At 34.1% G+C, this 27,218-nt stretch overlaps 1 protein-coding gene across 3 annotated transcripts in view; it reads left to right on the forward strand.

Annotated features, from left to right (window-relative positions):
* CSMD3 (CUB and Sushi multiple domains 3) overlaps positions 1-27,218 on the forward strand; it is a 610,540-nt gene that overhangs the window by 278,041 nt on the left and 305,281 nt on the right. For all 3 annotated transcript variants that reach the window (XM_054060149.1, XM_054060147.1, XM_054060148.1), the window contains 3 exons: positions 6,158-6,279; positions 22,489-22,592; positions 24,489-24,601. In XM_054060149.1, coding sequence (XP_053916124.1) covers positions 6,158-6,279; positions 22,489-22,592; positions 24,489-24,601 — 339 coding nt within the window. The remainder of the gene's footprint in view (positions 1-6,157; positions 6,280-22,488; positions 22,593-24,488; positions 24,602-27,218) is intronic.

The following is a 27,218-nucleotide window of genomic DNA, read 5'->3' on the forward strand; positions in this document are numbered from 1 at the left end:
GTCAACTTGGTGAGTGTGCATTCAATTCCATTCTTCAAAGCAGTTTTAAAGATATTGAATAATATCAGACCCTTTACTTAAGCATGAGGACCCCTACTGTCTGCCATTTCAACTTTGAGTCTTTAACCACCAACATTTGAACACTGCAGTATCACTGCTTTTCAAAAAATCTTGTCGTCTACCTGTCCCAAACACTCTTTATGAGTTTGTGAAGAAGATGATGAAAGACACTGTTAGACGTCTTCTTAAATTCAAGTTAAATTATACCCATAGCTTATTATACCTACCTATAGATTATTGGCCATGAAAATTTGCTTGTATAATTTTGGCCTCTTCACAAGTAAAATACTGTCCTCCTTTAAGCATTTTCTTTTTTTTTTTTTTTTTATTTACCATTTGTTGCACATTGAAGTCGTAGGTCTAGTTCACATGAAATAAACTTTAGTACATGCAGTCTTAAATTACCTTTGAGGAACAAAACCAAGATTAAATAAGCTGTACTGCAGTACAGAAATACAGAATGGTTACACCTTTGCTAAACAAAGAGTGAAGAGTAAAGTGTATGCTTAAATTTTAAATTATAAAAACCTGTACTTCCTAATTATTTATGATGTTTGTTTAGTCATGTCAATAATTGAAACTACAGTGCATACTATGCTTTGAAGAGAGGAGATATCTTCTATACATATATGGTTGTAAAATTTTAAAAATATGTCAATTAAGTTTAATGACATCTGCAGCCAGACTGGAACAAGGATTTTACTGGAACAAGGATCTATTTTACTGGAACAAAAAGTTCTAGTGCTTTTTGTATAGGAGGCCTGATTTATATGCCCGAGTCACCTTTGCATAGCCAGGCAATGAGGGAAATTGGAACCAAGTTGTTATAATTCTTTACAAAAGCCCACAAGATCTGAAAAATGTCATGCAAGAACTAGATATTAACACAGAGCTAGATAGTTAACGTTATCACACTACAGGAATTCTCAATATATCATTATGAATCATAGGCTATGGCTGCATGTTGTATTATTACATGATGTCCACATAAGCCTTTTGCTATTAGCGGTCACTACTGAGAGGAAAAATAAGCCAAATATAGTCTATTATTTAAAGTGCCCTTTTTTTTTGTTAGTTTTGGAGAGGAGGTGGCAGTATGTCTTAGGACTGAAACATGTCTAACAAAGTCATTAAAATTTTATACTCTTATCAAGAAAGAAAAATTAGTGCCATCACCATTTAAGGTACAAGTAACTGTGGCAGAGAGAAACACACTTGCACAATGTTGAATAAATTCTACCAGTTACATCTCGAGATTTTATTTCAGGTATCTCAGTAAGCATCTCTTCACAAATTGTAGTTTTTTCTTAAGATGAGTAATAGGAAATTGTACCTTAGTAGCTAATAATTCCCTTTCAGATTGGTAGAGCTTTGCCTGTTGTACAGGGGGCACACTGCAGGAAGATTTAGTTTAGAGGCACTAAACGAACAGATTTTGCTGTAGTGTGTCCTATAGATTAAAACAAATTCCCAGAAATATCAAGAGAAATATGCTCCTAAGGGAAGCTAATCTAGAAAAATAATATTCTAACAAAAGAATCTTCCTTTTCTATTATAGTCTACTAATTAAAACTTGATATTTTCAGCATTATTTTTCTATTAAGCACTGTCTAGCAGCAGGCTTTTGGGGGTAAAATCCTTGTAATTTTGGTTTTACATGATAACCTTTTAACACAGATGCTAGGAAAATCAGCTCTTTCTTTTCCTACCCTTTAAACAAAAGTGAACTTAGTGTGTTAATTGCACTCTGAACCCAACTAAAGAACTTAAAAAACCCTGACTTCAAATAGAAAGTTGTCTTTCACGTTTTACACTCTGTTCACTTTTATATGTGATCATAGTTAATTGTTTTCACTAGATTTTATTCTCCTTTAGAGGTTATACAACATATTTCCATATGCATAATTGTCATTCATGATTTCTCAAGGTAGGCTTGCAGTTAGAAAGCACCTTTATGCATTGGTACACTAAGTGTGTGAGGCAAGGATATATATTTTACAAAGGAAAAAACTTTACTGATGTCATAGACTTTTTAATTTAAAAATTGATACCTGTTTTTAAACAGATACATTAGTTTTTCATCTCCTGTGGATGTGTAAATCTCCATTAATTACCACTAACTGACTTTTTCTTTCTTCATATTATTCCCAAACGTAAAATTCATGCGAATCTCTGGAGTTAGTCGAAAAATTCATAACAATTCCTGAAGAGCAGATTGGAGTATTGGAATGGTAAAAACTTTCCACCAATTTACTGATTTCTGTCTCCTACTAAAGCTGTTCTGTGATTAGAGGACAGTTCTGGACAGACTCCAGAACTGAAGTTTTAGGAGCTTTTTCTATCTTTTACATGTAAAATGAATTAAAGGTCTTTTTTATTTTGTTTAAAATGTGTTTGAAATCACATCTGGTACTGTAAGAAAGTTTTTTTTTTCTCTTCAAATGAACATAGTAACTTAGAAAGATAAAAACCTTATTAACACTAAATGGTAGATCATTCATATTACTGTAGTTTGCTTCTAAAGAGGTGCAGTGAAATCCCTATTTTATAAAAAATATGAAGAGTCAAATATTGCTGGTCTCATGTTTGTATTTTACTCAACTGTTACTATTGTTACTGAGTAAGTCAGCTAATTATGTGGGTTCAATATGTATCTGTGACCATAAGTTGTTAGTATAAATTTAATGTTTATTTTTGAAGATATTATACATCTGAATTTCTATGCTTATGTATTTCCAAATACTGTATAAAATATTCAGAAGCACAATCAGAACTTATCTTCAAGCACATGAATTATCTGTATAGGAATAGTAATCTAATTTGTGCCTTTAGAACAGTTCCAAATAAGAAAGCAAATTCTTTCTGAATAATAATGAATCAAAGCCAGAACAGAAACCTCCAAAGACACAAGAGTAAGCTGGAAAGGAACCGATCTGTTTCTTAATCATAATAACAATTAATTTCCTTATAGTCATAGTTTTAATATTTCAGTTTCTTCAAAACACAGCAGCTCAGATTTCAACTAATGATTTGAAGCTACCTTGTATTTCCATAATCTCGACTCAAAGTAGTAAACAATGAATTTTGACAGACTAAGGCATCAATTATGTCTATATTCAAAGAGGCTTCTTATATCACAAGAATCTTTTCATGGTGAATGAGTCTGAATGATCTGAATGCCTGAGGAACCTCTGTTCTTCATTGTGTTTTGCAATCAAGTAACCTGTCACCTACGTAGATGGCAATGAACCAATATCAAGACTGCATGACAGGGTTCTCAAATCCTTAAAATAAAATTCAAGAAGTTCTGGAAAAGTGTATGGTTATTTATTTATTTATTTGTTACAATTTTGCAACTTTCAGCTTATCTGTAAGCTCTTCCCATGCCAAATAGACTGACTGTTGGAAAGAGCTGTGTAAATCAGTTGTCTTAGGAGTACTACCAAAATCCAGTGGAAAATTTATTTTTTTCATATATTTTACTTACTGTTTACAGTGTTGTAAGAATCAGCACAGAGCTGTCAGAGGCAGTGTACATTTAGATTAACTGTCTTGTGAGCAACTACTTGAATTAAAAAAAAAAGTCTTAAAAGGTATGACATATTTATAATTTTCATTAAATAAAGCAAAAAAATTATGTAAACCACTTCTTATATTTCTGAGAGATTTTTCTAATAATTAATAAAACTAAAAAAGTTTTGTCTTAGTTTTACAAGTGTATACTATGTTGTCTCTACTCTGCAGCACTTTAAAGGTTGCAGCCGTTGAGAACAAATCTGCATGTGATTAACAGGAAATCAGATAGACACAGGAAACTTTTGATACTTATTGATATAAGACCTCAGGTAATGGGATAATAGCAAAAACGGAGTCATCAGGGAGATGATACAGCATTGAGGTTCAGAGGCAAATATAAATTACGGGTAAAGAAATCACGTAAGGCCTACTTTTGATTATGTTTTATTGGCAAACTGAATTATCGACTTGAATGTAAAATATTAATATATTAGAATATTATATTGTTATATTATAGTAGAACTTTGCTTTCCTATAGTTGCTGAACAGGAAGTACTCTGATTTTCAACAACACACTGTTTTATTCATCAGTTATTTGACAAATGCTGTGAAATCAACCATATATAACCTTTAAAACCCTAAAGGTGTACAATTCACTCCATTTCACTGCATAGAAATTCAATATTAACCCACAACATTTCACTGTTTTTTGTTACTGTATTAGACTTCCTAAAATGTAAATAAGTATAGCTAATAACTTCATTTTTGCAGCTTTTTATATTTGTATTTTCAGAAGAATGAAGGTTCATACTTTAATCACCCTTTATTTCCTCATTAATCAGACTTTACAAAACCAAATGATTAATTTGACTTTTGATTTTTTTTCTTCTGTGTTTCAGACTATGGTACTGAGAGCAAAAGTCTGTTAGGATTATTTCAAAGGAGTATGAATAACAGAAAACAGGAGTCAAAGACTTAGCTTTCATCAGGACCATTCCACTTCAGAATGGCATGGGTTTCCTTTGAGATTTGCTCTATGTGAATACCCTGAGAAAAGGCAGCAAACACAACTCATAACTCTACCACGGCATACATGCAGAGGGGATTTACTTTATGTCCCAACTCTGCTCCAAAAGATTGACTTTCATGCTCAGATGGAGCACCATATTTTGTCTAGAACACTCATTGGTTTACCCCTCTTGACTTTCTTCCCATACACAGATATGAGTTGCAGGATTTTCTTACTAAAAAATAAGTTTCTTATTAAAAACTTAGATGAAAAGTTTATTTTAGTTTAAACTTAGATGACTATGCTCAACATTAGTCAGTCATGACCTCAATGGCTTCAGCTACTGATCATAAATGGGGTGCCTCCTTCACATCTCACTCCTCTCTCCTTGATTTCAGTCTTCTGTTGTGGCTTTGAACAGACTCTTCACCGGAGTATGCTTCTCTGAGGGGTAAAAGTGGTGCAGATTGGGGGGAAATAGTGACATTCTTTCCTAGATGCTAATGGGAGGGAAGGAGCAAGTCTTCATCCAGCAGCAACTGAACATTCCTGTGTTCTTTGTTGATCAAATAAGCACAATTTGTGAAAGCGCAGTGAAATTGAATGATAATTTCATCTATTTTGGGGTGAATGTTTTTATTTAATTAAGCAAGATGATCTGTCAAAATACAGAGGAAGTAATAATTCTTTAGCTTATGCAGTTTATTTGTGGTGTCATAATAATCAGTGGAGAAATAGGATACACTCATATTTAGCTGAAGTTGCTTGTCAGTTGTACAGTTTCATACAGGAAAAGTTAACCAACAATACATTCAGCAAAGATCTGAATATCAAGGAGCCAAAAATAAAACATTTATTGACTTCAGCAGACTATGAGTTAGTGGTCATTCGCAAGCAGAAAGAACACAGTTTATGGCCTTTGTGTTATTTGTGATGTGAGATGAAACCTACAGTAAATAAGGATATCGGTTTGCTTTTATTTAAGATATGCTACTCTAAATAACCATACAGACTTTGATTTGTAAATCAACGGCCTTTGTAATCCTTAAAACCAGATAGGACTATTTTGCGTAAGTCTAACTTTTACAAGTTTCCTTTAAAGTTTTCAGTGCTTCAGCCATTGGTACAATGGGCTAGACAGTGGTTACAGGAAAAATAATGCTGACAAGCCATAAATCACTACATATGCACAAAAATGCACAGTGATAACAGTGATCTTTGTGTTCTACTATATAAAGTTTGTCTTTCAAGACATTAGTAAAGGTAATATCATGACTTACTTCTTGAAGTGTTTTTTTAAAAGTACATAAGGCATTTTCTTTTATTGTAGTTACTCTTTTTACTCCAAACACAATTTTTTTTAATATTATATGCTTGAACAAAGGAGAAAGTCTATTTCACATTTTCAGAATAACTAAACATGAATATTCTACTATCAAGTATGAGGTATTTCTATTTTTGGTTAATGGTATTTTAATCCTTTCATACTGATTAATATAACTTAGAGCTTGGTTTATGAATCTGCTACATGTGTTTTGTATGTAGTAAAAGATGAACTTTCTTTTTTTTCAGTCAAGACCTGTGGATCCAACCTTCAGGGACCTGGAGGCACTTTCACATCACCCAACTTTCCATTCCAGTACGACAGCAATGCTCAGTGTGTGTGGGTCATCACAGCTATCAATACTAATAAGGTAAGTTTAAGATTCTGGCTTTACTTTTAAAAAAAATTACAAAACAAAAGCACACATAGGCCATGGCATTTTTCACTAGTACAATTTACCTCTCCAGTCCAGCTGGTATACTTTGTGCATTGCAGCCATTTGGCTGATATTGGATGCATATGGACAGATGTTAAAAACTGTTTTTCCCCCTGAGAATGGTTTGCTTTTTGTATGCCAGGTGGATGCTATCATGTTTTTATGTGATTCTCTAAATGAATTCCCAGGTGCAGCTACCTAATGGTATGAAGAAACGTCATGGGCCCAATCATATCATGCTATAATCAGTAGAGTTGTTTTGTGCCTAAGACTGTTTATATCATGTTTGGCCTTAGACTATGTGAAAAATGACTGAAGTTCATTAATTCACTTTCACTTCATGAAGGACTCTTCTAAAGTTGTGTGATTTATTTCACTGTCCGAATTACTGTACTAAAATCTCATATACTTTATACTTACACTTTAAACTAAAAGTACTAGGAGTTCTGATAATGCCAGATGAGTCAAAGTAGAGCAATAAAACTAAGTTATGACACCAGTTGTCTTTAAATTAAAGAGTTAGGCACTTGGCAGCAATGTCTATATTCTATTTCTGTGTGCATCATTTTACCTGAACTGAGTGTAATGGACTTGTTCAGATGTAATAAAACAAAAATTAGCTCTGCCACTCAGGTATTGAGGAATCTGCATGTAGAAAGTTTTTTGCTTACATAATCAGTGGTTTAATATGTTCAGTTTTGATTCATGCTAATATTGCCTCTTGTTCTGAACACAATAGTGCTTGCCCTGTGTACATTTTTATGTTTGCCTTGAAGCAAAAAACCATCAGTGATGTATGATGATGATTAGCCACTAAGAATTGTTTATAATGACTACAACAAATAATGCCATGGTGTTCATTGTGACATGGTAATATTTACAATGCTTTATACCACAGCCCTGAGAACCACGTGGACTTACTGATCTGGTATTTCAGAGCTCCTTCTGTTGTATTAATTGCAATGAAACAGCTCAGAATTTGAGAATCTTCTAAGGAAGCAAGGAATACATGAAAGATCCTGAAACAAACTTTTAATTATGGTGAAAATGGATGTTTCCATCATGTCTACATGCCTTAACTGGTTTCAAAAATGTTTGACATCAGTACAATATCAAGGAAAGATATATTGTCTCAGGCGACCATCTGCCTCCTTAGCTTCCTGTTCCACTCATGTCCCTTGCCTGACTCAGCCTTTACATTCCCAACTAACTTGTCATTTTTTGTAAGCATGAGATCCAGCAGAACATGTCCCTTTGTCATCTCTTGATCATCTGTGTTATAAAGGTGTCATCAATACGCTTCCTAAACCTTCTTTGTGGCTTGTGCCCTGCTTCGTCGCCCTTCTAGGAGATATTGGGGTGGCTGAAATTATCTGTGACCATTGGAACATGCATATGTGAGGCTTCTCTAACAGTATATGGTGAAGGAAATTCATGGATGGTTTTCCTGCTTCTAGATAGTCTATCCATGATTTCCACACATTTTTAATATATATCAAGCAAGTGATTTTTGCCACTCTTTTATCCATGGCTACTCTGGAATCAACTAAATCTTTATTGATCAAGAATTACAAAATGATAGTTCCAGGGATCTGCCTGAAAGAACATTCAAGAGTATCGTGCCTCTCTGTGGTACTTTAAAGGTGCAACAGAACTTGAAGTTCTTTGCTTTGTCCTGAACTGTGTTTCACATTAAAAACTCCTCAAGTGCATAGGAAATATTATTGTGAATAACTGCATAGAAATGAGGATAAGGATTTCTCAGTTTGAATTCCACTTCATTACATCTCTCACATCTAGTAAGAGAAGTGATACTTGAATATCTTGTGGGATATTGTGCAAACTCATCAGTTAGGTTTTGAACACTGTTATCAATTGCTGCTAATTTAGTCTGACACTAAGTAATGTGATCTTGTACTTTTATGTTTACATTTTGAATATACTGAAACATCTTTGTATTTTCATGGCTAAATTCCATTCCTCTCTCCAGAAGCAGTGCAATTTTCTACTGTATTTCTTCTAAACATTTAGGATTTCTTTTCCTTTTATTGTTTCTATATCATATCATATCAAATGTTTGATCAATATTTCTTACAATAAACAGATGGAAATATTGTTTATAGCTGTCTATGGTATTACATTTAGTTTATTGTCTCAGATATGAACTGTATGCACAAAAGACAGGTTGCAGGCTGAATTTTACAGTTACTTGCATCTTTCTCCATACCAGTCTTTTTCTCAGGTCTTATTATGACCTATTTTTCATGGAACTAGTAACAGAAAGTTGGTTTATCCAACTAATAGACTAATGGTCTTTCTTAAAGAGAGATAACAGTTTGCAACTTCTGACGTAGAAAAGAAAAGCCGAGAGCAGACTTATTTTATTTAGAGATTTGTAGGAAAATCATACATAGAGGAAGCACACAGGGATTCTTATATGTGTGTCTGTGTATATATGTTTAAGGAACAGAATTTCAACCTGAGAGAAAATGGAGAAGAGTGTTTTCTGTGAAAGCTGCTTCAACACAAACCACAATAATTTTATTTACTTGTTGTTTTTTTTTTTTAAATCTGGTGTATTTAATTTCCTTGCACTAAATACCTAAAATATCTCATCTTACCAGAGTAAATATTAGGTGGATTGATTTAAATTTTTTTGAGAAAGCTGATAAAAATCACAATTTGATGTTCTGATACATTAAATTTCTTGAACTTAAACAATTATCATCATGAAAGCATTTTCCTGTTGTTATAAACATTGCAAGATTTTCTGTATTGTGCTGTCTGAATGACTCAACCTCATTTAGTTTGTTTTATTGCTTCCTTAGCTTAAAAATCTTCTGCTGCTTGTAGTGACACAAATTCTGCGGCTGCTCCTGGGCCCTTTTCAGATTTTTTTTATTAGTTTTAAAACATAGAATAAACGATGCACATGAAAAAAATCCAGACAGCAAGGGAAAGCTGTTAACTGCTATTACACACATCGTAGAAAAAAAAAATAATATGAAAAACATATATAGATTAGTAAACTATAAATTTGCAAATTAAATTTTTTGACAGAAGTGAAATCATATGGCAATTCTTCATTATAAGTGTTCTTAGATTATGGTGCTTCAAATGGTCTAGATATTTGGCTAATAAGAGAATGCTGAATTCAAGTGTTTCTTTCTTAGCTAACACCTAAATAAATAGGCATTTTCTGTATTGTGTATGATATGTTATTTTGCTGTATTCCTCAACTTTAGCTTAGCAAAATAAATTGGCCTCACTGCTAGTGAAGTAAGACTGTTTCCAGCACTGCATCAAAAAATATTTTGTGTGTATGCGCATGTTCACTTGCTTCCTTTGCATTTGTTAGAAGGTATAGTTTGAATACTTCAACTTCACTTAAGATGATGGGTAGTTGCTTGTGAGACAGTGAATGCCCTCGTTTGTTAGGGTTTTTTGATATATATATAGTATTCACAGAGGAGAACAAGACCTGCTAGGCAGTAATTACTAGATAATTTTGCCTTGGTAAACATGCTACTTTTTGCATATAAAAAATGCTACTTTTTGCTAAAATAACATGTAGGTTAAGAAAATTACAACTGTGACTCTTGATTTTGCCCTTCAAAAAAATGGGCTGCAAAATGATCAGCTTAGATTTAACAACAGGCTAAAATATCAGTGAAATCTAAATCGGAGATAAAGTCAACCAGAGTTCAAGTCTTATGAATTATACTTGGTGTTTTTTTTCCAATCCGCAGCAAGAGAAATACTGTGGAAAACATCAGTGCTAGAATGACAGTCTTTCTGACACATCTGAGCCATATTCACACTACATATCATTCACTACCATGCATTAAGAAGGAGAAAATTAAGAAAAACATTCATTTAAAAAAAAAATAAAGCTGTTTTCCAAAATTTTAGGGAGAAATTAAGTATTTAGGCTCATTGTTAAATTTAGATGGATCAGAAAACTAGGTCTTAGTTCTATTATTATATGTCAGGAATTTTATAAAAAGAAATTTTACATAATTACATATTATTTTTTGTTTGCCATTATCAATTTCTAAATTTTATATTCAGCATATTTCAAACATAAAAGTATTCTTATTACCTGCATAAATGTATTCTTTAGAATATACATTTCAAATATTTGCCAACATTCACATTTTTAACTTTTTATCTATTGCATTTTGAAAAAATTTTGAAGGAAATATTGATTTATGTCTGAGAGTTGGGAGATACTTTGGTTTTAGTTTTAGTTTTAGGTTTATTTAAAAAGAATTATTATTTTTGCTAGGGTTTTTGTGGATGTCAAATATCTGTTAGGAAATCTATAATCTGAATTTTATTGTCATAGCAGACCCTACTGAAAATTTATGAGATCTGTTTCCAACTGCTGTAGTATTTTACTTTCTGAGGAACTACTGAAAAAGCTCAAAAATATCTGGAAAACTCCTCACATGATATTTTGTGTGAGTCTGCAGAAGTTTACTATCAGAAGAAGTTGCCACTGTTACTGAATTGGAATTAAATAAAGTTCTCATTTAATTACTCTATATTAATATATTCTTTTTCTTAAATTCCATTCTTCCCTTCCTCCTTCTTTATGTCATAATGTTGTTGTTTTCCTCCTGCAAAAATGTCATCTTTTCATTTCCTAGTTTTTATGCATTTTAGGCCAAGCCAAAAATAAGCAAAACAAATTTAGCAAAAAGCGGAGTGTTTACATTTAATTTACTACAGCTGTGTTATTTTGTTAACCACGTCAAAACTGTCAGCGGAACATTTCCTACGCTTCCTATCAGGCCTAAACCCAGTTGCCATCCATATTTATTCACATTACCAGTGTAAACCTAAACCAGGCTGGGTACTATTGCATGAATTCAAACACTCCTTTAATGAAGTCTGTCCTTTTCAGGCCTGTTGGCCAAACCACACTGCAGCTCTTTTTATGAGCAAATGCCTTAAATCGGGATTTTCTTAAGCCCAGTGTGAATATGTATTGAAGGTGTTAAAGTCAATGAAATTATTAGAAAATGTCAGCATAATTAAGCTCACTCTTAACTTTATATTTTAACGTATTCGTTTTTCATCCATGCAGATAAAAAAAAATGTCACTGCATTTATCAATAGGAGATAATGTATTTTTAATTCAAATGAAACTAGAAATTGTCAAAGTGCTTCAGCTCTGTTCTGAACACATTTGATTTCTTTGTAACGTTAGCTACACTGTTCTTCCATGAACATTTTGATCCTTTTAAAAAAAAGTGAGTGACATATATACCGCAGTTTAACAAAAATCTTAGAAATACATGTGAATAGAGGAGAGATTGTCTCAGCAAAGTAATAGCATAGAAGGGCATCCCGCTGTTTCTAAGACAGGAAGTTAGCAGGTTTGGCTTTGAGGGAACAGAATCAATTGTCGATTGAAAGAAAATGGAGTCAGGAGGCATGTGCATGTGCTTTGTGTTAAGTGTTGGAGAAAAATAGTATAATAAGACATGTGGAGAGAAAGCAAGTAATGCAATTGCACAGAGATAAATGACTTATCTTCCCATCTTACAATTTTTCTGTAAACCCGCTTTGATTATGAAAGGAGGACAGGTGCATTTTCTCAATTATTGTAGATTTTATCTCACAAAATATTTTCCTGCCATTATTATGACTACAGGTGAGATGCTTTACACTCTGAAAATATGATCTACCTGTAAGGAAAGGCTGAGAGATTGTACCTATTGCAATAACTGCAACAGAAGTTATTACTTCTGTTTCAGCCATCGGCAATTTTAGATTCTAGGTGTAACTTGAATTTCAGGTATTAACTCTACCTTTGATTAAGTCTTTAGCTGGAATTAGAGGCCAAATCTGAGTTTTAGTTCTCTTTGGCTTTCTGTAAATTCATCAAATTGATCAAAGTTACATTTCCCAAGCACACCTAAGCTAGAGCTTTTAACATGACATGCGTATGACCCAGAGACTTTGACAGGAATTTTCCAGTGTTTGCACTGTAAGAAATTGATACAGCACAGACACTCACTATTTTCTGCACGGCTGAGTTCGCTTGGTTGCTCTTGTGAGTGATCTTTAATTGTTCTCCTCGATATATACCTTTTTCTGGTATGTGACTAGTAAATATGGCTGCTGGTAGTTTGCTTGTTTGGTTTTTATAAAGTGAAAACTCCTTTAGACGTTCATGGTACCATTATGTGGTAGATTAACCCTGGCTGGCTGCCAGGTGCCCAGCAGGCTGCTCTCCTCCTCTTCAATAGCACAGGAGGAGAAAATAGGATGAAAATTCTCGTGGGTTGAGATAAGGATAGGGAGATTTTCATTAGTGACCATCATTTACGAAACAGACTCAACTTGGGGAAATGGGGTTAAGCGTCAATCAAATATACTGCATGCAAGGATATCCTTTTTGGCTAACTGCTAGATGGAAGGACAGAAGCAGGGACAGGTTGATTACAAGTCCTCTGTCCCTTGCTATGATTGGAGGCATCTTGCTATTCAAGAAAAATTATTATCTTTTTTTCACCCCTGCAAGTGAGCTTAATTTTATGAGGAAAGCATGATCATGGGGTTTTTTTTGTTGTTGTTGTTGTTCTGTAAATTGATTGAATTTTTTCCTTCTTATATCTATGACTACTTGTTTAATGGTCTTGGAAAGTCATGCTTTTTTAGGCTATCTAGACCATCAATATCTCCCTATCTGTGGAAATAAAAAAGTGTTTAGAGGAAAAGTGCATAAAAAGTTTCAGAGTTTTCCTAATAGATCTCCCTGGAAAGCAGTAAAATGAACAGATGGATTTTACTACAAAACCAGTTTTTGAAATGTTAGAAAATGGAACTCAAAGAACATTATGTATTTAAAGTTAATTTAAATACAATGGTTTAAGATTTTTTTTTTCTTTAGAAATTTTCTTAGATTTGAGTTTTACTCTAGTATGCTTTTGCTCTTTATGGTCTTTTAGTCTCAGCTTTTTTAATTTATTATTAGCTGAGATTATTAATGAAATTCATTTCACCTTTTTCATGACATCAGAAACCTTTCAATCTTAAGATCTATATTATCAAAGAGACATAGCATTAAGTGCTCAAATGCCTCTAAAAATCAGTGAGAAAGTTAATTCCAAATATAACAAATAACCTTGGGAAAAAAACTCCTATTAATAGAGAATACAAATCCCTCTGTTAGGAGAGAGGATTAGATTAGGATGTTTGTAATTTTTACTGATATTCAAACTTATGTTCATCTGGGAGAGACATTCATCCATAATTTTCTCAAACTGGCATTGGAGTATGTATTTCTAAGATATATGTAACATATCTGAAAGATAAGATAAGATAAGATAAGATAAGATAAGATAAGATAAGATAAGATAAGATAAGATAAGATAAGATAAGATAGATTAGAAAGGAGAAACTCTATTTGGGAGTATGGAATATTAACAGTTATTTTATCAGCTGAACAGGAAGGTACTGTGCATTGCCACTCTAAAAATGATGTTGCTTAGAAAAAGTATTCCAAATGTTTTCATATATTGCCTCATAGTCTTGGTACATCTGACGTGTATACAGATCAAAACGAGACCTGTGTGAGTTTAAATGTCTTAGCGGTCAAGCAGTATCTGCCTACAATTTTACAGGTCACAGCTTCAAAGTTGGGGAATCCATTTTTATTGTGAACTAGTCTTAAATCTTATGATCTTAACATTTAGTCTTAAATCATTTATATCTTGAGCTAGTCTTAAACCTCATCAGTCATTTACATGCTTTTGTGAGGAAGCCCACAGATGTTGATGGACGTGATAGAGTGAGCACTGAGGAAGGCCACAAAAGTGGAAGATCAGAGGACTGGAATACTTCTATGAAGAAAGACTGAGAGATTTGGGGTTGTTCATTTTGAAGAGAAGGCTCCAGGTTTATCTTATTGTGACCTTTCATCCTATAAAGGTGAATTATATGAACGATACAGAAAGGCCTTTTACCAGGGCCTACAGTGAGACGGTGAAGGGTAACAGATTTAAACTGAAAGAGGGAACATATAGGGATAGATAGGATATAATGTAGGCTGGACATAAGGAAGAAAATTTTTGTGATGAGGGTAGTGAGAAAAAATGGCCCAGAGAAGTTGTGAATGCGCCATCACTGAAAGTGTCTAAGAGGACTTTGGAAACTTGATCTATTGAAAGATACCCCTGCCTACGGCAAGGAGGGTTGGACTAAATGATCTATAAAGATCTCTTCCAACCCAAACCTTTCTATGATTCTATGGTTCTATGATTCTATGATAAATACTTATATTTATAAAATACTTATGTATATATGATTTAAAGATAGTATGCCTAATTCAATATCTATATGTCTTTTAAAGAACCCAAAACAGCACAACACTCCCAAAAAATCAATGACATAATATGCCTGTTTTATTGGCTTTTGTGAACTTGAATTTGTTATCATTTTCCCTCTGTTATACAACTTTTTGTACAATATTAATGTTTAGGGATATTTCAAAACTGTTTTCTCCTTTTCATTTACATCTGGCTTTATTTCCATTCTGAATTTTGGCAGCCTAGGAAAACAAATGTGATTAGCTACGTACATGTTTCTGTTGTGGATATATGTTTCTTTTTAACATAGCAATGTATTTTGATAACCCATAAGCTGTAACCAATTACATCGTCTCTCATCTTTCTCTAAAATCTACCTTTCTTTTCTGTATTTTAGTAGGCAGGTAGTTGCGTTCAGCTAGGTGTAGTAGGAAATAATTAGCATGTTATTCTCAATACAATCATCCCCACCTTTTTCACAGTTGCAGTAAAGAAGACATGGAGGCATGTTTTGGTGGAAGAGGAAAACTATGTAAATCAGTGTCATCTAACTTTAGTCAACAGAGGTTAATTGCCATAGCTGGTACACTTTTTATTTAGAACTCTCTCTTCAGTTAATGAAGAGAGATTAGTTTCGCTAGAGGTACAAATCCCAATGTACTGATTAATTATTTATCCTAAGAGGAACGGCCAAATTAAACAAGATTACATTCTCTCCAGATAGCTTATCTGTAGAAAAGCACTAGCTGTGAAGGTAGTAAATGATCATTTTTTTAATAGATGCCTAATTTTTAGTTGATTCAGATTTCACAGAATCACAGAATTGTTGTGGTTAGAAGGGACTTCTTGTCCAAAACTCTTGCTCAAGCAGAGCCCCTTAGATGTGGTTGCCCAGGACCATGTCCAGATGGCTTTTTAATATCTTCAAAGAGGGAGACTCCACAACCTCTCTGGGCAACCTGTGCCAGTGCTCAGTCACCCTCAACAGAAAAAAAAAATGTTTCCTGATGTTTAGATGGGGCCTCTTGTGTATCAATTTATGTCCATTGCCTCTGGTCCTGTCAGCGAACTGAGCCTGGCTCTGTCCTCTTTGCAACCTTCCTTCAGATATTTTATATACATTGATAAGATCCTTTGTGAGCCTTTAAGCTGAACAGTCCCAGCTTTCTCAGTCATTCCAGGAGAATGTCCTCCTAGGAGAGATGCTTGAGTCCCTAAATGATTTTCATAGTCCTTCATTGGACTTTCTCCAGTATGTATAACTTGCTCTTGTACTGGGGAATATTGGACACCACATCCAGGTGTGTCTCACCATGGGTCTGCAGAGTAAGGATTACCTCCCTTGATCTCACAGCGATACTTTTTCTAATGCAGCTGAGGATACTTTTCAGGTTCTTTGCAGCGAGGGCACACTGCTGGCTCATGTTCAACTTGGTGTCCGTCAAGACCCGCAGGTACACTTCTGCAATGCTGCTTTCCATCTGGGTGGCCCCCAGCATATGCTGTGCATGAATCTGTTCCCCTCAGGGGCTGGACTTTGCCCTTCTCCTTGTTGAACTTCATACAGTTCCTGCTGGTCCATTTCTCCAGTCTGTTGAGGTCCCCCTGGATGGCAACATGTCCCTATGGCGTATTAACCACTGCTCCTGGTTTGGTGTTGGTGGGTACAGTGCCCCACCATCCTGACCATCACTGAAGATGTCAAACAGGACTTGTCCCAGTATTGACCCCTAGGCTACATCACCAGTTACTGGCCTCCAACTAGACTTTGTGCTTCTGATCACCACCCTCTGGGCCGAGTTTCATTCAGCTTTCAATTTACTTCACCGTCTGATCACCCAGCCAATACATCAACAGCTTGTTGAATACCTTATGGGTGACAATGTCAAAGGTCTACATGAAGTCCAGGAAGACAATATCCACTGCTCAGCGATCATAGACCAGTCTAGCCATTTCATCACAGAAGTTTATCAAAGTTGATCAATCATGACTTCTCCTTGGTGAAGCCATGCTGACTACTCCTGATGATTTTCTTGTTTTTAATATTCTTGGAAATAGTTTCCAGGATTAGCTGCCCCATGGCAGTATGGATGTTAAATAAAATTATGCTTCTGTATAAATAATTTAAATAAAATTATAACTCAGTCTTATAAATGGTGGATCCAATACATTTCCCTACTTACACTATTCTTCTATAACCAAATACATAATAACAAAATTATTTTGATGGAGGAACCAGCGGTTCCATGCCAATTTATGAAGCTAAAGCCTATCAATCCAACAGCAATATTTCATTAGCTTCTAGCACCAGATGTAAGTGTACATTATTTAGTTACTGTGAAGTAATCAGACATCTTCAGCACGAAAACAGTTAACTGTCCTGAGGGCATGTGAGGGCACATAGATATAGACAGGATGTATTTTCTTCTCTTTTCCTAGTTTCACTTCTACCAGTGAAGAAGGTAATCAGAGAATTCCTTTTGATTGATGAGCAAAGGGTGGACGTGACATTTTTAGCAGCCCACAGGTGTTTGGTTTTTTTCCTAAAGTTAACAGTAAAAACTGATGAAAATGAGTATCTTATGGATATGTCTCACCAAGGTATATTTCTTGGTGCTGGTATTATGTTTGGGTCATTTGTACCATTTGAAGACAATATGTTCCCAAACCCAGATTTACTTGTAGACCAATAAAGGACTATAGAGGTGGCCAGAATTTCCAAGTCTATTCTTTCCCTCTCTTGTCCTCTTCTAAGTACAAATGCCATGTTAAAGTTAATTACTAATCAGACATTTCCTTCACTGCACAGATAAAAAAATTGTATCTCCTTTTCTAGTAGCTTGATAAAAATGAGTGAAATTAACTTAATTTTATGTGCAACCACTAGTACTTTTTAGAGGCATAGTGATAGAGCATTTGCAAAGGTTAAGATATTTGATGTGCGAAAATATGGCAAAATCCAGTCTGAATTAATTACTTAAACATAAAAAGAAACCCCAAGTACATAACACAATATTCTGTTTCACAAGATAAAAGTTATTTAATAATTTGTATTGTTGGGAACATGATAAACACACTGACTTAAGTAAAAGGCAGTGTGTTTGCTTTATTAGGTATTTGCATTCTTTTATTTCCCTTTCTGGATGTTATATTGATACTTGAAAATTATTTTTTATTTTTATTTCTTTGTAGAAGCCCTTACTTACAAGTTAACTTTTCTGGACTGTATTCTTCTGATTAATGAGTCTCAGAAAGTCTTCCTGTGAATGCAAACCAACACAATGTAGATTATACTTCTATGTAAACAGAAAACAATAATATAAAAAATAAAAATATAATCTCTTCATGCCATTAATTTATTCTACTATCCTTCTATTTTAGGACTTTCTAACAGTGCTTTTCTTGGTATAGGGATGAATTATACATTTGTTTTCAATTATTGTGGCCCAAAAGTAAATAGTTGTGAATGACCTTTATAAATCACTGATTGCAACATTTAGCCTCTATGAAAAATTAAGTGGAATTTAGCATTAGTATTGAAGTTACAAAAACCAAACCAGAATGAAATAAAACCCCCTTTAAACAGCTGCATGAAAGAAATTAAATTGTGTGTTTACCAATGACTTGGCAAGGCAGAATTCACGTGCTATCTGTTGCATTGAGATTTCTGGCAACCACTGACATAAAACTCAGGGATAACTCCATCTGGTCTTCAGCTGGCTTCCCAGAAGAGCACAGTTGTCCTGAAGATCTTGTACCTGCCAAGTTTGTGTGGATCTTTTGGTTGCTTTACAGTATCTCAGATGGTACTATTTAAATATTTTTATATGAGTGAATTTCATTTTAGAAGTCCACAGTGTAAGCATCTACATATAACTGCCTAGTCTCACTTTACAGTCAAGGAAGAGAAATCAATGATTCTAAGCTGTGGTTGATCTAGTGTGTGTTATCTACCTTTTGATGAGACGAAGGATTACACTCTAGACATTTTTTTCAACTGGTGATGAAGAAGCCTACATCAAATATAGATGTTTGTGCTGTAGACATCTACAATTAAGTGTGATGAATCCTGTTGCCAAGTAATGTACTCAACAATGTAGAAGGAACTTTCCAGTTCAGCTAGTGAGTATCTCCTGGAATTGTCTTAGAGCTTCATGTACCACCTGCTTTTCGACGTAATGATCTATAAATCTCCAAGTTTCCTTTCTCTTTTGATTCCCCTTCTTTCCATTTTCTCATCTTCTCTGATACTCAACAATTAAATTAAATTTAAAAAGACAGAAGTGCTTAATATTTAGCCTGTTTCATTTCAGGTTACATTTTTGTCGTGTAATAGGTGACTACCAAAGAACCAATTAAACTATCATTATGCTACACAGCAGTTCTTGGAGATTTTGAATCATTAAATTATATGCAATGGGCAGGAAAATAGCATGTAATAGTGTTGCATTCTTGGCAGGGTATCTTAATTCAAATTTGTTCCTTACTATTAGTATTATCTCAGATATAGCTTGTTAAAACTGTATTTTAGCTTAATTTTTAAGTACCCTTCTGAGGAGAAAAGATTCATACTATCTTTGGAAACGTCTTCATTATTTTAGCAGTAAAAAGTAAAAAAAAAACATTACTATACATCTGAAAATATTTTTGGAGTTACATTTGCATTGGAAGCTTTAGGATAACATATGCACATACAGGATTATGTGCAATTTTAAATCTTTACACTTTTCTTTCAGAAACAGTTCTGAAGCACATATACTTGCTTCTGTTACTAACCATTCTGTTTGGAATGTTTTGAAATTTTAAAATATTGAGTACTTCACCTGGAACACTACTGTCCTTCAAAGCTCTTTGGGGAGCTAGTTCCATCAGGAACTAGACATGCAGTCATATCAAACAATTGTCTGGAAAGATTGTTGTCTAGAACAACAAGCATATTCTCCTAAGCATATTTTCTCCCTGAAGACTTGTAGGAATTTCTCAAGTTAGTCTTTAACTATTCAATAAAGTTCCTGTGTTACTTCTGAGTGGGATAACAGACTCAGTTTTGCCCAAGGGGTAGGTTCCAAAGGATATATTCTAAAGCACAGAAAGGAGTTAGTTCTACGGAAAGCTGTTAGACATTAGATCTCTACACTCATTTCTTCATTTGGAAGAGTCCTTACAAAATTATTAGAGACCAAACTACACCTTTATAGTTTTCAGGAAGTTATTTTTCACATAGGACATTTCTACATAGCTTGGATAATGATCATTAGTAATACTGTCTTTTTTTTTGTTTATCTGTTTCTAGGTTCAAAAATTTAATTTAATTCAGCAATTTTAAGTTGTTTATTTCTTCTGGTTTTATAAACAGCAGAAGCAGACCAGGATATTGAGAGACTATTGCCTTCCTTATAACTACTTTTATATTTATTTTAGTAAGTAGGGAGTGCACAGCTCAGCATATTTTATTTTAAATATATCTGTTGTTCATATATATGTGCATATATGGAGTAAAAGAATCAGAAGATTTAATTTTCCTGACAGGAGTGTCGAGGGACATGTTTTATGATATCCTCTGAAATAAAATTCAAAATATGATTAGTCTGTATAAGAATAATTATAACAGTCTGCTGCCTAGTGGATGCATCTCAAAAACTGCTACGATGGTACAAGATTTCAGAGAATACTGCATAGATCTTTCTGAAGAGGAAGAGAACAGTAATTATTATATTGCTTAATTTTAAATACTAAAGCCATACAGATACATAGCTGATATCATTACTTGACTTACATGTGAAACGATAGACTACAGCTATGGCAGTAAACTGTCTCAGCTGGAATTCTGCATCTTTGAAATTTCTCTTTTAGGCTTGCCTTCCAGAACTCACTTTTGATGGTATCATCCTCTTATCCAGAATCTTGTAATTCAGAGAAACCATTGGTGAAATATTTTCATTCATAGTATTGTTCCCTGAAAGTACACTTGGCTCTCTGAAAACATGTTATGACCCCTCTGCACTTTTCTTCTTCAGTTTTAAATGAGATTGTGGTGTGGGCCATAAATGCAATAAATACATAAATACATTTTAAACATGATCACTATTTATATGGATGAATAAAAACAATCAATCATGTCTCATTTATATTAATGGTACTTATATCGTGCTCTGGGAAACTGGAAAAAAGTCTTTACTTGAAGGGAACTATCGACCTGTCAGCCTCATCTCCTTGTCTGAGAAGCTCATAGAACAGATCCTCCTAGAAGCTAGCTGAAACACATGGAGGATGGGGAGTTGATTAGCGGCAGCCAGCATAGCTTCACCATGGACAAGTCCTGTATGACAAACCTTGTGGCTTTCTGTCATGGGGTAACTGCAGCAGAGGACATGGGAAAACCAGCAGATGTGATCTATCTAGACTTCTGTAAAGCCTTTGACACAGTCCGCCACAACATCCTTCTCTCTCAGTTGGAAAGATATGGATTTGATGGGTGGACTGTTTGGGGGATAAGAAATTGTTTGGATGGTTGTATTCAGAAAGTAATGGTCAATGTCTTGATGTCCAGATGGAGATCCGTGACATGTGGTGTCCCTCACGAGTCCGTACTGGGACCATTACTGTTTAATACCTTCATCAATGATATGGACAGTGAAATCAAGTGCACCTTAAGCAAGTTTGCAGATGACACCAAGCTGACTGGTCTGGTTGCCACACTGGAAGGTTGGGATGTCATCCAGAGGGACCTGGACAGGCTGGAGAAGTGGGCCTATCAGAACCTCATAAGGTTCAACAAGGCCAAGTGCAAGGTCCTGCACCTAGGTCAAGGTTCTGCGGTTCAAATAAAGGATGGAAGATGATGTGACTGAGAGCAGCCCTTCAGAGAAGGACTTGGGGGTGTTGGTTGACGAGAATCATGGGATCAGAATGGCATTCACAGCTTTAAACACAAACACTCTCAGTTCTTAGTTATAGCAATAATTAAAGACTATTTATTACAGACATAAATATTAAAAATTCCTATGCACAAGTATTCTGTCATTTTTATCTGTATGAAAATTTGAGGAAATTCTATTATAGTCATATTCATATTCATAATCATGTTCATATTCATGTTCATGTTCATACTGAGTTAGGATGATTAATACCTGGTTGGAAACAATACGTTTCTTTTCCTTTTTTAACAACATGGTTGAATTTTGCTATAAGTGAAAAATTCATTGCATTCTTAAAATGGAGCTGAAATTTTTATCCTTCAACATTAAATATAAACACTGCAGTTTAAATTATAGGATACAAAAAAAAATCTATGCTTCTGATAGCTGCATTTTACTCAGGTTCATGAAATAAGAAAATTACTTTTACCTTTGATCCAGCTTTGATCCAGCTGATCCTACAGGAGACAGAGATGAGGTATTGGAGTAAATTATGTTCTTCTCCTTCACTGCATTTACTCAGTGAAGTACAATTATTCATTTATTATTTGAAGATAATTGTATTGTTTGAAGTGCAATTAATTGCATTGTCCTTTAGGCATATCTTAATCAAAATGTAATGCAGTTATTCAGAACTTTATTAAACACAAATACATTAATAAGTGAAATGATGTTACTTTGAAGATGTCAGAAAAGTTATTATACCATAAAACGTTTATAATTCTTATTTCATGAACCAAACCTGCAGGATTAATTACAATAAGTAATTGTTAAATATGCTAAAATGACATGTCATCATTAATTAGGAAATCTCTTTTATTTACACCACTGACAAACTTGTTTACAAACTCGTCTCTCAGGTACTTTTTTGTTCCTAACATTTATTGACTTATTTTATTTCTTAGGTTATTCAGATAAATTTTGAAGAATTTGATCTGGAGATTGGCTATGACACACTGACCATTGGTGATGGAGGAGAAGTGGGTGATCCTAAAACTGTGCTTCAAGTGTAAGTTATATGCATTCACAATTTGCATGCATTACAAAATATCAGTAATGTGGTTTTTGTTGAGAGTAAATACTGATTAGAATCCAGTAAATATCAACAAAAACTAATCTTACTGATATTCTAATATTGATAAAATGACAGTTTAAATACATTGTTATATATTTACTCTTCTGAAGTCAGAAAAGGGTGGGCAAAGCATCAGAAAAGTTTATAACAGATCACCTTCTGGAGACAGAAAGGAGAGTGTTGCAGTCTTCTGAATATTGTCTAATCTGGTACTAATCAGTGTACTTTCTCAGGGATAATGTGTGCCTCTAGTATGTAGAAGGCATAGTTCTCTTCCTAGAGTAAGAGGTAGAATTATAATCACATCTATCCATTTCTACTCTTGACAGTGTTCATTGTTCAGCTTTTGAAAGGGAAGATGCAAGAATCTGCTTCCAGGAGAGGAATCTGTATAGTGTATCCAGGGTAGAGGAAGTTGCATAAACCACAGGAGGAAAGAAAAGATAATTCAGAACCTCAGAAATCCATTTTTATCCTAGCATTATGTGAAGAAAGCTATTTGGTTTTTTTCTGGTTCTTATTGCTCTGTGGCCCCAAAGTCTTCCCAAATATTGTGCGGAATTCCCTAAACATTTAAAAAAGAGCAACAAGTGGTTTCTCTCTCCTGTTTGTTGATTTGCATTTTCAAAAATGTTAGCTGTTACATCAGTGTTGTTTCTGAGGAACATCTTGTTAAACTACTAATTTGGCAATGACTGAACTCACTGAAGACACTTTCCCTTAGTGCAGGAATAAGCATTTAGTACATTATTTTGGTCAGGCATTTACTCATTCATTTCTGGCAAGAGTCTTTGTAGTAACTCCATCTGTGAACACAGATGTGGGAAATATACATGAATTTCTCCCACAGCAGAGTATCTCATACAGAAGCAAGCTAAAAAGGACCAGAGGGGAGAACTAAAATTAACTACAAAATATATTTTAAGTAGTCCATTTGACGTTTCAGCTAGCTTTAATGAATGGTTAGTGTTGCAAAAACCAAACTAACAGTTTTCAGTCTTATACAGTCCTTTGCTTGTGATCCATTTTACAGGACTGGAAAATATTTTGATACTTTCCACTATTCTGTTTTAGCTGATTAACTCTTACCAAGTTTGTGGGGAAAAAATGCAATATAAGATAATATCCCACTGTATCATTCAACAAACAGAACTAACTTTTAGGATTGCATTGACTTGCAAGTTTTTGCAAACAATACAAAAAAACTCAAAACACACAAAAAAAGGAATACCAAGTTCTAATTAATTAACATCCTGTATCATTTAGAGGCTTTAAAGTTGTGACATCTGGTATTTTTGTTAATAAATGAGTGAACATCAGCTGAGTCTGTCAGGTACATGCTTCCATTGTTGCGGTAGAGGTAATGAGGGGAGATGAGAGTGCAGGGAACACATGGACCTTAATAATAGTATTGCTATTTAAGAAAAATATCTTACTTTTAAATATGCAGGGCATATGCAGTGCGTAATTTTATACCAGAGAAATATTTTTTTAAAGAATAAATGTCATCCTCATTATGGACTTTTAGTGCCATTTAATATGCCTACATGTATCTGAGTTATGCACACGGGGCTGCTACATAAGATTCGGAATGGGGGAATTTCCATGTTTCTCTACATCAGCACCTCAAAGTGAGATGAATTATTTCAGTACAACACAAGCAGTAGATTCTTGTGTTTATAGACTGCTGCCAAATCTGTACTGGAACCTCGAGAGTTGTATTGGGTAACCAGCCAGTAGATAACTGATTTGGTGAGATGAATACAATGAAATAAAAAAAACATTAAAAATAAAAAATCATAAAAAATACTTGTTTCTTTCTATCTATAGATTGACTGGAAGCTTTGTACCAGACTTAATTGTGAGCATGAGCAATCAGATGTGGTTGCACCTTCAAACAGATGAAAGTGTGGGGTCAATCGGTTTCAAGGTTAACTATAAAGGTAACAATACATTATTGGAAGTGAATTTCATGGTGTATCAAAAATGAAGCAAATATTATGAAATGTTTTTCTTTCATACTAGGGGATGCATTCTTTTTCCAGGTCTGTCAGTTTTAAAAAAAAGAAAATGCAAGCTGAGTTGATAAAATAATAAAAAAAAATCTTTTAAAGGTCTTAAGTCACAGGAAACTGCACAATTTTTATTTGGTGCGTCCTTACAGCTGTTAATTTTTAGCACATAATTTTACATTTATTTTCTGTTATTTCAGATTTAAGAACATTAAAAAGAAATAATTCTCTGATTATTTAAAGCGAAATGTGTAAATGAAACGAATATTTCACACATTCTTTTGAAAATTAATCGTGCCTCACAAAACAGGAAAAAAAACCACTGCAAACAAAGAATTTGAATTACTTAAAAGTTCTGGGCCAAGAAAAGAAAAACAGACCTAATAATTTTAGGTTTTAAGATCTTAAAATATGAGGGTTCTATAAACAAACCACCTATTGCTATTTGATGCTTCTGGGAGAACATAGTTTTCATACAGCATGAACAGCACAAACAACACATATGTGTCTGTGTGTATATGTATATATATGTATTTTCATACCCAGAATTAGCTATATTTATTATTCTTATATTAGATTTAACATAGTCACATGTATTTTGGAAAAAAAAAATGTTGCACGGTTCTTGCCTACCACCAAAAGCAGATAATAGAAGGTATTATTATTCATCAAAAGGAGTGAGATAAAAAATGAAAGTTAAACAAAAAACCATGTGTATTTAGAAATTGAGCTTATGTTTTTGAGGAAAGGCAGATAGAGATGGAGGACATATTGGGAGTAAACCTGCACAATGTAGCTTACTGTTTTTTTCTGTCAATAACTCTCCTTTTGCTCTTCATGTATAATAAGCTGTATAGTGGGGCATGAGTAATCTTGTGCATTCTCAATATTCAAATCTAGTGGACTAAGAGAAAAAAGATCTTACTTATTGTATTGTAGTTATTAAGACCCAGGATTCACAATTTCTACATTTCAGCAAAATCATTAGCGTAAAGAAGATTAAAGATTTGTTACTACAGCAAAACTTGAACCATAGCTGAGTGCAAAAAGGAGCTTTTTAAATCTGAACTTGAAATATTTTGCACAACTTAGTAGTTGTTTCCTTTATTTATAGGATTCTTTTCTTGTAAAATTAATTGTACTTGAACAATTTTAGATACAGAAGGCAGAGGATTGTTATCTAGTGTCTTACAATGTACCACTAAGTCTTGTTTTATTCATGAATTACATTTATTCTTACAAGCTATTGTTCTGAACGAATAAAGTGAATATGAATAGGTAGAAGGGGACAGTAAGTGTGTACATTCACAGCCTTATTTCTATATAATCATATTTGTGATTGCACGCCTAAATATTGAGTCTGTACTTCTCTCCTACTCTACACTTGTACTTTATGCTCGCCCACTAAATAACGTTTGAATGCATCAAGCATTAAATGGGTAGCCACTGTGTGGTGGTGGGGTTTTGTTGTTGTTTTTTCCCCCAGTCTGGAGTGTGGAGGTTTTTTTTGTTTTGGTTTGGTTTTTTACATCAGTGGCCTTTGCTTTAATCCTTGAGAGGCTGAATTCATTAGAGATCCCAGAAACCAGGCAATGTTCCCTTAAATATAATGAGAAGAACGGAAGGCAGGTGGGGTGCTTTGTGGTTTTGTTTGATTTTGTTGTTTTCTTTGTGCTTAAGTGCTTTCTGTTAATGACGATGGGGTCTGAAAAGAGATGACTAAACAGGTAGTATATTGGATAAGCATGTTTTTTTTTCTAAATTAAAGTTATGGCATTTATCAATTGGAAGTTCAGTGAAAGTCCGATGAGATAAACTGAATAATTGAGCACATTCAGGGCTATGACACATCACTGACTTCTTAACTAGAACTAAAGAATTGCAAAGACTTTTCTCTTTCTTAAGAGAAATCACTGAAGAGAATTGTGATTTTAGGGAGTCAGAGTTAGTGGATATTTTAGTTTGAGTGACTATATGAATTATTAAGAATATGTGCCAAACTTGGTTGTATTTCTCTTTGATGGATTAGATCAAATTATATTGCTTTCACCTCACAATTTCAATTATGCACTCAGACACCAAACTAGGGCTGATGCTGTATCTATTTCTATATCTATTATGTGTTTAGTTATCGGAAATTTTTGTTTACATAAAATGTGCAGCTACATTAGCATTTTAGATTACATCCAGCAGTGTGATTTTCGAACTGTATCTTCTGACAGTTTCAGTCCCCTTCTTTAGTCCTCATCACAGAGCAATCTTGAAAGGCACAAAATACATTCCTTTGAGATAATTCATAAGATACACTTGAATAGCATTAGAAATAGCATTGCTTATGTGCCCCCTCTTCTGTTGGGAGTTTCTCAAGACCTAATAAAATTTGTCCAAAGTAAGACCACCAAAACACAATGAAATTCTTATAGATAGTATGGATAATATACCTTGTGTTGTTACACTTGACAGACTTGCTTATGTCAGAGTTAATTATTTGATAATGTACTCCATAACAGTACTTGCTAATAGCTAAAATAAATACCCACTAAAGGGC

This window comes from Cuculus canorus, chromosome 2 (genome assembly GCF_017976375.1).
Source record: "Cuculus canorus isolate bCucCan1 chromosome 2, bCucCan1.pri, whole genome shotgun sequence".
In the NCBI taxonomy this organism is placed as follows: Eukaryota; Metazoa; Chordata; class Aves; order Cuculiformes; family Cuculidae; genus Cuculus; species Cuculus canorus.